This window comes from Melanaphis sacchari, unplaced genomic scaffold, assembly GCF_002803265.2.
Source record: "Melanaphis sacchari strain LSU unplaced genomic scaffold, SCAv2.0 Contig12_pilon_pilon, whole genome shotgun sequence".
In the NCBI taxonomy this organism is placed as follows: domain Eukaryota; kingdom Metazoa; phylum Arthropoda; class Insecta; order Hemiptera; family Aphididae; genus Melanaphis; species Melanaphis sacchari.
Window position 1 is genome coordinate 1,356,945 of NW_020270527.1, and position 14,642 is coordinate 1,371,586.

Genomic DNA, 14,642 nt, shown 5'->3' on the forward strand with positions numbered 1-14,642 from the left:
ATATTAAATATTTCTTACTCAGATTTTATTTATAGAATTAACAAACATACTTTAACATACTTAGTATATATATATGTACCACATTATTTCGTTTTTTTATATACCTAGTAAAAATAATGAAAACTATTGTTTAATGATTATCATCCTTGAAATATTTGTAACTTTTAAATAGGTATTCAAAATTTAATTTGAAACAATATTAGGGTCTTCTGCTCCTTGTATGACAATTTTTACAGTAACTCGTCGATTAATAATAACAAAAAAATATTTAAATCACTCCCCGAACATTTATTGATTTAAATAAAACTAATTTTGAACGTTACATTTTAATCAAAATAGATTGTATGCTGTAAACATTTTCTTGATGATTATTTAATGAATATTATTATGTATGTATGCTCATGTTAATGGTTTTGATACTGATTATGCACTCACGTAAACGTGTATTAACAAGTCAATTTTCGTTAAAAGCAATGAATTAGAGTATATTGTATGTATCGTGTTACATTATAGCACCACTTAAAATATTGTATCTCACTAAAATATAGTGACAAACATCATGACCTAGTAAACCAGAAACATAAAGATGAACGCGTATGTATACGCTTTGTAATTATATTGAAGGCATCTGACTTTAATCGATTATTATATATTTTTAAAATAAATAATAATATAAATGTATTGATTATATATACGCATAGTCGCCTATTTTAAATTAATAAACAATACTTTTCATAAAAAAAAAATATAAAGTTATGTAATTATTAAACATAAATATTTCAAAAATGTTATGATAATTAATTGAATACAAATAGTTATATGATTAGTTTTTGTATTTTACATATTTTATTTTATGACATTTATAAAAAAATCTCGTAACTTTACAACTTTTTTGTTAGTTTTATAGTTTGAATGTAAAATATTTATTATGTTTTTTTCGAAATGTTACGACAGAGATAAACCTATGTGCCAGAGATAATAATATATTTTGTAAGAATGCGTTGCCTTTTAAATAACTAATAAAAAAAATGTATCCACCTTGAGCGTATTATACGATTTGCGTATCTGAATCTATCATGAATAGTAACCACCACACATATACTTTACAATTTAGGCATGCGTTTTATAGTTCATTTAAGTTTTTGGAAATAAACCAAAAGTGATAACTGTCCTTAATATTATCTAGGTCATATGTACAAAATAATAAATCTTTTTAAATAATTATGATTAAAAAAAAAAAAAAAAATCTTTGTATAACACGGTACTATATATAATATGAAAAATTCAATGATAGCGGTCACTGAGTTCAATTTAAATAAACAACATCCATAGAAACATAATTTGTTAACGAAATCAAGTTATTATTAATAATATAAAAAGTACACAGCGCTTTTGTATATCATGCATAATATAATACGGGACCCCCTCTATATACGCTTGTGAAATTAATAATTTTAATACAATTTATTTGTTCATCGCCTGTGAGTATTGTGTAAATTGTTACATACATATGCAGTTCGCGTAAATTTATGTTTTAAAATTAATTAAATTATAACTAAATAAAACCATGTCGAGTTGTCGATATTGTTTATTATATAATTACAATCAAGTAGTTATTTTAAGAATATATATATTATTGTATTTTATTTAGGAAATAATATTCTGATAAGTAGGTATTTAGTAAAATATTTTGAAGTTTTAAGTAGCTTTATTTTTTGATTGGATATTGTTTGTTGTTAAAATTTAAATTTTAGATTTCCTAGCTGTTTAAATTTGTTTTATGTGATAAAATAATTTTAAAACGTTTAAATACTTTAAATTTATATAAATGTGCGTTAATTACAACCATCGATATGAATCATATAGTTTTTGACTTTCTGTATGTATTTTTTGAATTCAATATTGTAATAAATGAAATAAATTTGACAGACACCGATGGGCCTAAATACGTATTTCTCATCAAACCTTTTTTTAATTTTGCATTTATTAGAAAACATTTTCTTTATAAGCTGAGGATTTGATTAATATTACAGTTTGTATAGGCCAAAACAATATTATTATAATCGTATATTATGTATTTGTTGTAATGTTATGCTATTCGTTGTTATAATTATAATTTTAAACTTTTCAGTTTTAGGGTAACCTTTAACACTTTTTTTTTTATAGTAAACAAAGACCTTTGAATGAAGAACAAATGTTACACAAAATATTGCGTACACAGTCATACTTATATAGCGTGATATGTAGAAGTATAAAAAAAAATAATTTAATAATAAATTGATTATTGAAATACTGTGCAATCTCGTTGAAGAAAAAGGTTACAAGTGAAGTCAAGCATTACGAGTTTAATTATTTATCGTTTAAATGGAATTAACATTTAAGATAATCTAGATTATAGTTTTAAATTTAGTTTACACTTTGAGTACGTTAATAATGTATTTGGCAACAATACGCATATGTACACTGTACACATACGTCATACATATTGTATTAAACATAATATATGATATACATATATATATATATATATATATTCGTAATTGAAAATTCCATTATCCCTATTCATAAGGTGATGAAATGTTCGGCTAGAAATTTTTAATTCGGCAGTCAGAAGGTGTTAACTTAAGTACCAACATAGCTTACATATACCGTATTTATTATTTATGGCAAGTTGAAAAACTCAATATCTCGCGGGGAAAATGATTTTTCATGAAAGCATTCAAAGTAATATTTTTCACTTTGGTTCCAGGAGTTTTCATAACGGATAAATTCCAAACCCCAAGTGTACATGTATATATATATATAATATATTTATATATACCTGCAGCTTACGTACATATACATCTTGTACAGATGGATCCTACGGGGAAAATTATTCTTTTTATCCGACACAGATGCACTATATATACATATATATGTTACTGTGCATTATATGTCTTTTGAATCACCTACTCAATCAGTATTTAATTCCTCCATTATACCATAAAATGACAGATTCATTATTAATTTAAATAATGTAATATATGATTTTATTTGAACAATAAATATAATATAAAAAATGTAATATGACATAATAACTTATATTATGTCATATTACATTTTTTAACCTTATTATACACGGAAATTTATGAATATACATAAACATTTTTTAGAAAACTAGAAATACAAAAGAAAAACTTAATGAACAAAATTTACACATACCATAATAAAATTTTTTTTCTAAATTAAATAAATTGTATAATATTATTTTTTTTGTGTTTAGTGTTTGAAATCGCAATAATTTTAAAATACATTTTTTACACAGTTTAAATTATTTTTTTATCATATGTTATCATTATTAAACTTATTACTATATTATAATCATTTAATTGATATTTATATCATAATGAAAAGTAAATAAACTTCAAATAGCTAGCTTATTATTCTATTGTACTATACACATGGTCGATGTATTTTCATTTACTTAATAATTTATTATAGAATATTAGATTAATGAATGTAAATTTTAACATGAAATAATAACAATCAATAAAACAAAAAACAATAAAATTATTATAGAGTTAGTTTAATAGTTAAATTTTAATATATTTATATGCAGTACATAGATAATATACATCATTGTACTTATAGGATCATAGTTGATTTAATACTTCTCCCTTTAAATTTGTAAATTTGTGGATATTTAATTTTTAATTTTTGTTATACAATGATGAAAAGTCTGTAAATTATTTCCAGACAGGTCAATTTCTGTTGATTGAACCAATTTAGGTACTCAAAAATATGGTTTCCTATTTTTTTTTTATATAAATTAAATTTGATTTACTAAGTAGGAATTGGAACTCATTTTTTTATTTATATATGACTATAGAATAATTTGTGAATAAATAATTATATTTAAACTATTTAAAATAAAGCTATATACTATGCCATATTGTAATATTTATAAAAATCTAAAACTGATTTTTGCAAAACATGTTTAATTTAGAATTAATAATTAATCTTATAAGATAATGAAACAAATTCATTGTTTGTTATATATTTTAGTGCCACCGCTCACAGTTACATTCTCTGTCATGGACGATGTTTTGGTAGCTGACCGGAGATACGACATCCAATGTCATTCTGCTGGATCCAGACCACCAGCATCGATTACGTGGTATAGAAACGATAAGAAGCTTCCAAAAATAAAGGTAATTTTTTTAATTATTTAATTTTGCAACAAAACTATGCCATAATTGAACTCGATATCTAAATTATATTTATATCAAAAATTAATATAAATAACCATACAAGTTATGATATTATACTTATTTTATATTGATTATGAATAATAATATAATAGTAACACAATAAATTTCTGCCAGAATGATTTATTTTCATATTGCAATCTTTTTTTTATTCAATATCAAATCAGAAATTTTAAAATTAAATATTTTTTATTCATTTGAAAGTTATCAATATTAACCTAAACAAGCTTTTATTAATTGTATCCAAATGTATACACGAACAAAATAATTAAAATGATTGCACACGTCGATGGTTTATATTCGTGTATTTCATATCAGTTTAAAATTAAACTGATTACTTATAAATTATAATGTCTTTTAATTTAATTGTAACATTTTATAAATTAGTCTTTTAACATAATTTTTTAAGCTACAATGGCATAATAGTTCATAAGTAAATAAAACTAATTACACTTATTTGAACTTAACACACGTACATAGTTAAAGTTATTACTATTTTAAATTTTATTTTTTATATTATATTTTATCAAATAAAAATCCAATAGAAATGCATCTTACAAATATTTAAAACAATAATTAATACCACGATATATTAGGTTCACTAATATAAGCCTTATCTTACCTAGCCATAGGTTAGGTTATGTATATAGAAAACCTACACACATTGGTATTTATTTGTGCTGCTGAAATTATTTTGTAGAATGCAGAATTATAAATTTATTATTATCAATCAGTAGTTTTAAATTTTAACAAAAACATTGATCTCAATTATAATGATAATATTGATTCAATATACAGTATACTTCATTTGAAAACGTGTTCATCATTAGTGCAAAAACGTATCTGTATCTTATAGGCCACGGATAGCAATAAAACTCAAAACATGAGTTGTAATTATGCGATCTATAAGTGCATTACAAAAAATAAACTCATTCAACGTCTAGTATTATAATGAGGTTTAGTCTAACCGTCTATTGATTAAAAAGTTTAAATAATCTAACCATACAAAAATTTACATAACTTGTTATTTAGGTTCATCACTGAACCAACTATATCTAACCTGGACTGATGACAAAACAATTGACTCTAACGATTATACAGCTAAAATAAACGTAAAATAAATACTATTATCATATGTAGTTGATTCATTTATAGAACTTAATTTAATTATAAAAATAAACTCTTTATACGCATCGGGACATATGATATTACATTAACTCACATTTATAAATAAAAACTATAGAAGAAATAGCCGAAATTCTTTAAGTACTAATATTTTTGATCCATGATATCAGATTGTTTAAAACCCCTTTTTTTCCGTTCCAACTCCGACGCCATTCCATCGAAATTCTTAGAAGACTTAATAGAAAGTGATATAATGATTTAAATTTGAAGTAATTTGTTATTCGGCGAAAAAAATCTAGACTGATCAATTTATAAAGTCACCTAAATATAAATATAACATACAAATGGTAAATTAATTTTATTAGTTAGTAGCAGAGTTTTGGGTTAGTTATATCACATTACAATGTGAAAAGATAATCCATTCACTGGCAAAACTTTATAAATTAATTAGTATAGATTTTCACTTCCAAAATAACGAGTTAGTTAAGATTTAAATCGCTACACCACTTCATATTAAGAATTCCAGTTATACAATAATGTCATAATTGTGCATTCATAATTTCTTGCTAAAAGCAGTTTTTTGTATCTATTATATGAAAATACTATATTACATATTTATATACGTAATTTAAATCATCTTTTCCTATGAAGAGCTAGTATAATAATTGAAGGATTAAGGTAAATCAAACTAAGTCAAATTATATAACTTTCACCATTAAGCTAAGGCATTGTCCGGCAGTCACTCTCTTTAGTACTCAAATTCCGTCTACTCCAACAGTAAAATATCTTGGCTTAACCCTTGACCGTAGACTCATCTGGGCCCAACATACGCCTTTAAAAAGATTACAACTAAACCTTCGTCTTCGTATGCTTAAAACCTTACTAGTTAATATTAAACACACAAATCTAAAAACAATACTACTAATGTAAAAATCCCTTATCAAACCTATTTGGGCTTATGTTATCCAACTCTCGGGAAATGCTAAAAAAATCAAATCTAAATCGTATTCAGGCTTTTCAAATTATTGCATTAAGAAAATTAACGAACTCCCCATCTTATGTTTCTAATCATACCCTTTACGCAGACCTGAAAATTAAAACTATAAAAGAAAAAGCAGTAACTCATTAAATAGTATCAATATAAAAAAGTAAGCATTATGTTAAACAATGATAATATGATCCATTTCCTAAAAAAAAAAAAAAAATATCTATAATAAATCAACCATTATTCAGCTTGTGATAGTAGATTTAAATTATTTATATATAAAACCTAAATGTATGCTTTATCGGAAAAAATATCAAAATATATGTTTTATACAAAAATAATAACTGCTAACTGCCCATGCCGTGATCAAGTTGACAATATTAAGAAATTGAAAAGTTTTGTACACAAACGTGTTCCAGACATTAGTAAAATTAAAATTAAAAAAGCAATTCATAACATGAAACACGATGCACAAAGTTCTACGGTTACTAACCACGGAGTCATTATAAACTTAGAAAGCTAAAAAAGCAAATACAAATAATAACAAAGAATACAGTTCTATAAAATTATATTTTTCTTTGTTTGCATATAAATTAAATAAACGAATTGTTAGTAAACGTAATTAAAGGCGCTATGGTTGATAGACGAATGTTTTGGATCAACTAAATAGATATTATTGTGCGACCAAGGTATTAAACTATCCGTAATATTAAATAAAAATAGACGTAATAAATGATTTGTTAAACTTTGTATTGCACTACATAATAATCTAAGCTAAACGTAGATCATTTATATAAAAATTAGTCTTTCCTTTTTCATTATAATAAATCCAAAGATTAGGCCTTCGCCGTAAAAATTCTTAACAATTTTTAAACATTTTATTTTTTTTTTTATGTTAAATAATATTTTTTTTTTTCATTTAATAAAAAAATAGTAAAAACGTATAAACATATTTTTTCTTGTAGATAACTACATCGGTTTCAGGTAAATTGACTTAAATAAGAAGAGTACAACAAGTTGAGAAAAAAAGTTTGAATAAAAAACTACAAATGGTGATTTATTTCTTCTTTTTGATAATAAATTGTGCACAAAAAAATAAAATAATGTTGTTTTTGACATTAAAAATTGTCGCCATTGGCTAGTGGCTATAAAAGATATTATTAAGATGCAACTTATACATATTCATCTACTCTGTTCAAAAAAAATATACTTTGTTCATATGTTATAATATTCAAATTGTATACACTCCGTTTATTTCATAATACTAGATACATTAATAGAAGATGCGTATAAAGAAAAATATTCAAGGTCTAAAATCATTGAATTAAAATTTCAATAGTATGTGGTTTTTTTATGATGTAGAACTTATAAAAAGCTGCTACGAAAGCAGTTAAATTGGAATTTTCAAATATGTCAATTAATGATTGCTTTTTTCAAATTTTGCTTAGTATATTGTGTCATATAAAAGATGCTGAATGGTTTAGAAAACGTAAGGAATATTTTGAATTTGAATCGTATTTTTGTATTATATTTCCTGCTTTAACCTTAAGCTTATGTAGATATTAACAAATAAAGTAAATAAATAATTTTAAAGTATTTTAGACGCGTAAAGATAATTTTTAAAGAAATAAAAACTTAATACTATAAATATAATATAATATAAATTATAATACATTACTTTAAAGTTGGATAATTAAATAGGTCATTTGTACCATAGAATGAAAAGAAAAGCTCTAGTCATTCCTATACTAAATTTATGGAATTATTATTATTTAAAGATTAATTTGGGAATATTGTTTTTTCATCTACAATTAATTCAACTAAATATTATATTCAGAAGTTTAATCAAGTATTCTAAATAAAAAAATATAAAATCACTTGAAAATCAATCAAAATCTTACAGGCTTACAACCTTTATAAACAAATATTCAAAAACAGAACCGAGAAATCCAAAGAAAATATGCTCAAATTACTGTAACCGTATGCCAAATCATTATTTTTATAGAATAGCAATTTATTTTCAATATTACAAAATAAATTTTAACAATTAACTTAGTGTTTATTAATTATTTTATTTAGCTGCACAAATACTTACGATTTTACAATAATTAATAATATAAATTAAAAAATGATTTTCAGTATAAAAATAATTTACGTGAACAGTAATCTTATATACCTACTTATTTATACTTTTTACATGAATAACAAATGTCGAACTGTTTTAACTAATAATTTACGTGATATCATATCTAAAATAAAAAAATAATCTCAAATATTATCATCAGTTCGCGTTATTTCAAAACCATTTACATTTATTTTATATGAATAAATTATTTCTTTAAGACAACTAAATTAACTTTACACAGCGAATGTATAAATATTTAACTTTTATTATTTTATAAGAGTTATTAAGACAAAACTGTATCGATAATTTTAACGTTTCTGTACCTAATATATATTCATATCATATAAAGTTTATAAAATTATAAATACTTGTTAAATATTCCAATACCTAGTATAGAAGCTGTGTGAAATAAAAAATAAAATAAATTATAAAATGTTCATTCAAATTTAATGATTATGAATTTTAGTTATTTTTACAAACAATAAAAGTTTTTGATGTAACAATAATAATAATAAAAAATAATATTTTGTTTTTCTAAGAAAATGATATAACTTTATACACTTTGATGAAAATAAACTCGTCTGTATACATACAAGTGTTTGATAACTAATTTAATACTTGAAATTTCGTATTTTTTTATAAAGAAATGTACTTCAAATAAATTTTAATTTTGATTTGTGAGTTAATAAAAAATCGAATTGTTTCATTTTTCTTACGAGTGTATTGTTTTCAATTCGATTCTGAAATCAATACATAATATTATTTTTATGTTTCTCATTCAAAATTCGATCGCCAATATTGTATTTTTGATCGTATTCTACAATATTATTATTAATTCAATTATCGTTTATAACGTCATTACTGAGAAAAAGTAGGTAATTATTTAGATTTTACCGTATCTATGTTTATACGTTTCACTTTTACCGTTGAAATTCTCTACCTAATATTATATAACTATATTACGTTGAAACGTCTATAATAGTGCAAATAATTACGTTCTTTGTAAAGGCAACAACTTAAAATATGGAGCGCTAATGGTTTGTTAAGTTTAATATATTTAATTTTACATAAATATAATAGAAAAACAAAAAAAATACAATGAATATTGAAATATATAAAATCTCAAGTGGTCAGATCATCTACCAAAGTGATACTGAGTAGTGCGACAGATATTATTTTATAGCAAATATATATATATAGAGAGAGAGAGATATAGAGGCAATATAATTTTGCCACGGGTGGGTTGATAGTAGATCGTAGGACTTATGTAGAGTCTTATACATGGAAAGTCCCGGGATTCCAGTGGCGGTAGCCACCGCGAGGGCGCGCAAAACAAACCCCGGAAGATAATTCACTCAGAATTCCGGTGGGAAACGACGAAACCCGGACGGGGTAATCGGATAAACATTAACCTAGTGAGAACGCCAGTCGGACTAACCATGGAGTGGGCGAAGGAGGGTTATTGATCCCTTGGAAAATGTTGGTTTCCCGGTCGTGTCGGAGGGATAAAGTGCCGCCAAAAGGGTCGTCTCGTAACGAGCCACCTTAAAACATCAACGGAATTATTATATACTTTTGAGGCTTAAGGGATTCTTTCAACCACGCGTTCTCCCCCTCCAACCAGAATCCAATCTATATAGATGAAAGTAGTTAGTTTATTATTTTTGTTTACTGGCTAATAAATAATAAATAGCTGTAATCAGTTTGACGAATTTTCGTATATTTGTTGGATTTATCGATCTGCTGTCTACAATAAGTATGGAGATTAGTATTATTACTGGATAATTATTGAGTGTTCGTATCACCGGGTGACACGGTGGTACATTTCTTTTAAACAGTGCCTCATTTTAAAACAACTATGTAACACTAAATAGCGTCTATGCCAATTATCTTTTTCATATGAGCAATAATATATTACCTATTCAACTGTAAAAGAAATCATGCGTAATGATAGAACTATATATTATTCACTGCTGTTGAGTATCAATGGATTCGAGTGAGAATAAATATATCATAGAAATTGTACGCTATTCAATCAAATATACAATTAAAAACAAAATGTTTACTATGAGACGTAAAAAAATATAAACCGTAATATTTTTGTCTGTAAATAGGTAGATGGTATTTTTTATAAACAATAAAAAAACATGTTTAAATACAGTTTGAAATACATAATAATGTTTCATCATAATACGTCAAATCAATTAAAATACTTACTCTTACGAAGTGATTAAGTTAAGTTTGGTTTAATATTTATCAAACATTCAAATTCATTAATGTGTACTTTCTTGTGTTTGTATTTCGATATAAGTTACGTATTTCCATGAATGAGGATTTAATCTCTGTAAAAGTAGGCGCATAATAACTTATACATAATTTTATATACGTAGCTGAATAAACGTTTTTACAATTTTTGAATATTATAGAAAGGCATATTCCGCACATTTAATGGTGTTATTTTAAATATGTGAATTTTATTAAACCACATAATAAAATATTAGTATGAATATATCAATAACATTTACATCATATTCTGTTATATTATTATAAGAAGACTTGTAAGGGATTATTGTTATGCGAAGTCTTAGTAAGCTTGATAATATTAACGTACACAAATGTTTTATTCAATAAGTATAACTATTTAAACAGAATAATAAGACACTACTTGAACGAGTAGATAAGCCATCTATTTACGAAGTTTAAATAATGTCAAACCGAGGTGGAATTAAATTATTTTATACCTGAGGATCACCTACTTAATTTATTAGTACTACCACATGTGTTGTTACAGTTCGTATGGATTGTTATGTACCTATTATAAGCAAATTATTTTGAAGTTGAAAGTTTGTTTGATTTGCGTTTAAATTTAATTAAACTATTAAATAAAATATCAACCTAAACAGTAGGTATAATAATCTGATTTAATAAAAATAATACACCATAATAGTTCAGTGTATACAGAATAAAAAGAAAAAAATATTTTAATGATAAGATTTATGATTAACATAGTGGATTACATGGATAAAACTTTAAAATTATATAATTTAATTACAATTGAATCTGTTCATTAAAAATATTTGGTAATATCAAATATGTATGCTATTTTTGTATTTTTTTCTTTCACAAAACACTCAATAACCGTTCTCTTAGATGTACATTTAATTCTGAATTCATATAAGCTAATACTGTCTTACTATAGTATTAAATACATTTATATTTGATAATATAAAAAAATATAAAAAAAAAAATAAGAAATAAATATTACAATCAGCAAAAAATTAAATAAAACAAAAAAGAAAAACATTTCTATTTTAAAAGGAAAAAAACACTAAATCAAAAATATGTATAGGTAAGTTTATTAAGTAAAACATAGTCGAAAATTAAATTTAATAGCTTAAAGCTTCATTACCTTTTATAAAACTAATAATAATAACCATAAAATACGAAAAGAAATAACTAAAGTACCTTAGAAAACATAATTAAAAATAAATATAATATAGTTTGCTTGAAAAATAGTCAAAATTAGATAAACTGAGGATAATATAATAATTTCCAATGCAATTTAATTAAACATATCATTAAACTATTTATAAATACCATACATATTGTTATACTATTTAAATATTACATAATATTAATACTTATTGATTGATCAATGATTATAATTCATTAGTAAAGTTTTAAAAATGTCATTTCAATTCTGTTTTTGTTTTTTTATTTAAATTTACTATTGAAACAAATAGTTAAAAACTCCTAAATTATTTTAATTTTAGTCAAAATAATTTTAAAACTATTGTCTTAACAACGATACGTTTTCTGAATTTTTTTTATACACAAAATGTGTTACATAAATAAATTTATAATAAATAATATATTTTGTATGACTTAATTCTAATTAGAATATTATTTGCACTATAATAGACACCCAAAATAATATATTTAACCATTGTCATGTACCGAATTCGTGCAAATGCATTTTAAGATACGTATTATTAATAATATTATTTATCCAAAGGCATTAAATATAATTTTATTTTAAATATATTTTACAATATTCACATATATACAACGTATTATATATTACAATACAGTATATATTATTATATTTGTTTAACATTTAAACACTATACTCGACTAACTTTAGAACGAGTTTGAAAGTGTAATCCGGAAAAGTCGGTCATGTGCATGAATTTTATTTTTTTTAGTCTTTAGGCTGTGACGTGTAAAACATAATACCTATATCTAAACAACTCTCCAAAAGTTTGAACATGCCATTCAAAAATAATGTAATTAAATTATTTTAAATGTACTCATATACATGTGCAATTTATTACTAACAATTAACGAAATATAGTTTAAGAAAATCATGATGTTAATAACTCAAGAAATATTGGTATTAAGTAAAATTAATATTCAAATAGATATATCTAACTCTATACATATTTAAGTATAATTGCAGTTGGTTAGTTATGCAGTAATAGAATATTATATAAAAAAAAAAAATGATAATTTGAAGAAATTTAATTTTTTTTTTTCCAAAACTGTTCTAATATACCTTTTTTATTATATTTTGTACAAAAATATTATACGTTCAATAAAAACTGTTAGCTTTTTTATTTTTATAGAAATAGAGTACTTTAAATTTAACACAGATACCTACCAAATGTATTTTTTAAAAATACAAATAATCAACACCAAATCATAACACTTCAATTATGAAATTATTTGAAACTAAAGTTTAATGTATTCTAGAAAAGTCTAAAAACTCAAATATCTTAAGGAAGAATCTAAATAGGGATCGACACTATAAAATAGAAATTAGTCATGTGAAACATTTATTATTAGTTTCATTTGTGTATGATTAATTAATTAATTTATACAGTATACAGTATAGGACCATAAAACAACTTTACAAACTTTAAAATAAATATATTTTATTTTATTATAATCGAGTTCAATTGTTAACTTCATGATAAAAAAATTACTTTGAAACTTAAACTTTGGCTTAAAGTTAAGTACTTAAAAAAAAAAAAATACTACAATCAATAAAAAATTATGTATATAAAACAAATCAGTTAAATATTGCAGCTATTTAAATATTTTACATAACTATTTGGATCCTCTAGATTACTTATCATTTAAAAATTATTAAAAAAACAAACAAAGAATATACAATTTATTTTATAGAACAATGTAAAAAAAAAATACTAATCAAATATATGTCTAAATATTATACTTTGTATATACACATATATTACTGCAATAAAATAATAAAATGCGGATTGCATACAAAGATACAATTGTACAAATGAAATAACAAAAGCTTGTAAAATATTATCCCAATATCTATATAGTTTTAAATTCTGAAAAGAACGATGAATGTATTGATTTTAAAGTGTTATATAAAAAAAAAATAAAAATATTTTGTGTCAGATACTTTTTATTTTATAAAAAATGTTTCAATATGCAATATTGAAGGTGGAATATTGTGGTAAATTGCATTTAGTTTATACTTTGAAGGTCAAAAGTAAAAAAAAAGATTTAGTAAGTATAGTGAAAAACATAAAAATATTATGGAAAAAAAATAGAAATATTTACAAAACACCATGAAATGTTTTTTTTAATTTAAATTTAAATAGAAATAACTATATAAAGAAGTAGGTAAATCACAAAAATCGCAAATTATTTTTAGCTATAAATTCATATATATATATTTTCATTTTCATAACTAATGCTTTACAATTTTATGAAAGGTTCTTCAAAAGTTATTCTTACAGCAATTTATCAAAATACATTTACGATGTATGTTATACGTATACACTGTACACGATTTGTTTTTATACACTTTTCAATTTCAAATTATGACAACATTGAACATTTAAGTGCAAAATAACGATTATTGTTAATTTATTTTATTTAATTCAAAAAATAATATTTATTTATCCATTAAGCACTAATAATATCAACATTGAAAAACAATTCAATTTTCAAAATATTTAAACTAATTTTAAACTATTTATATTATAGACCTATTCACATCGTTATACTTCACGTTGGTGGTATTGAATTATAAGTTAATAACAACCTATATTTAACCAGAAAAAAACCTATTTCCTAATTATCTATTAATAGGTAATTAACCTATCGTATTACCTATTGA

The 14,642-nt window shown here is 23.2% G+C and overlaps 1 protein-coding gene across 4 annotated transcripts in view; it reads left to right on the plus strand.

The window, feature by feature from the left end:
• The window catches only part of LOC112591189 (protein turtle homolog B-like), a 318,331-nt gene that overhangs the window by 224,090 nt on the left and 79,599 nt on the right, over nucleotides 1-14,642 (plus strand). For all 4 annotated transcript variants that reach the window (XM_025334915.1, XM_025334918.1, XM_025334916.1 and 1 more), the window contains exon 6: nucleotides 4,045-4,190. In XM_025334915.1, the coding sequence (XP_025190700.1) occupies nucleotides 4,045-4,190 (146 nt within the window). The remainder of the gene's footprint in view (nucleotides 1-4,044; nucleotides 4,191-14,642) is intronic.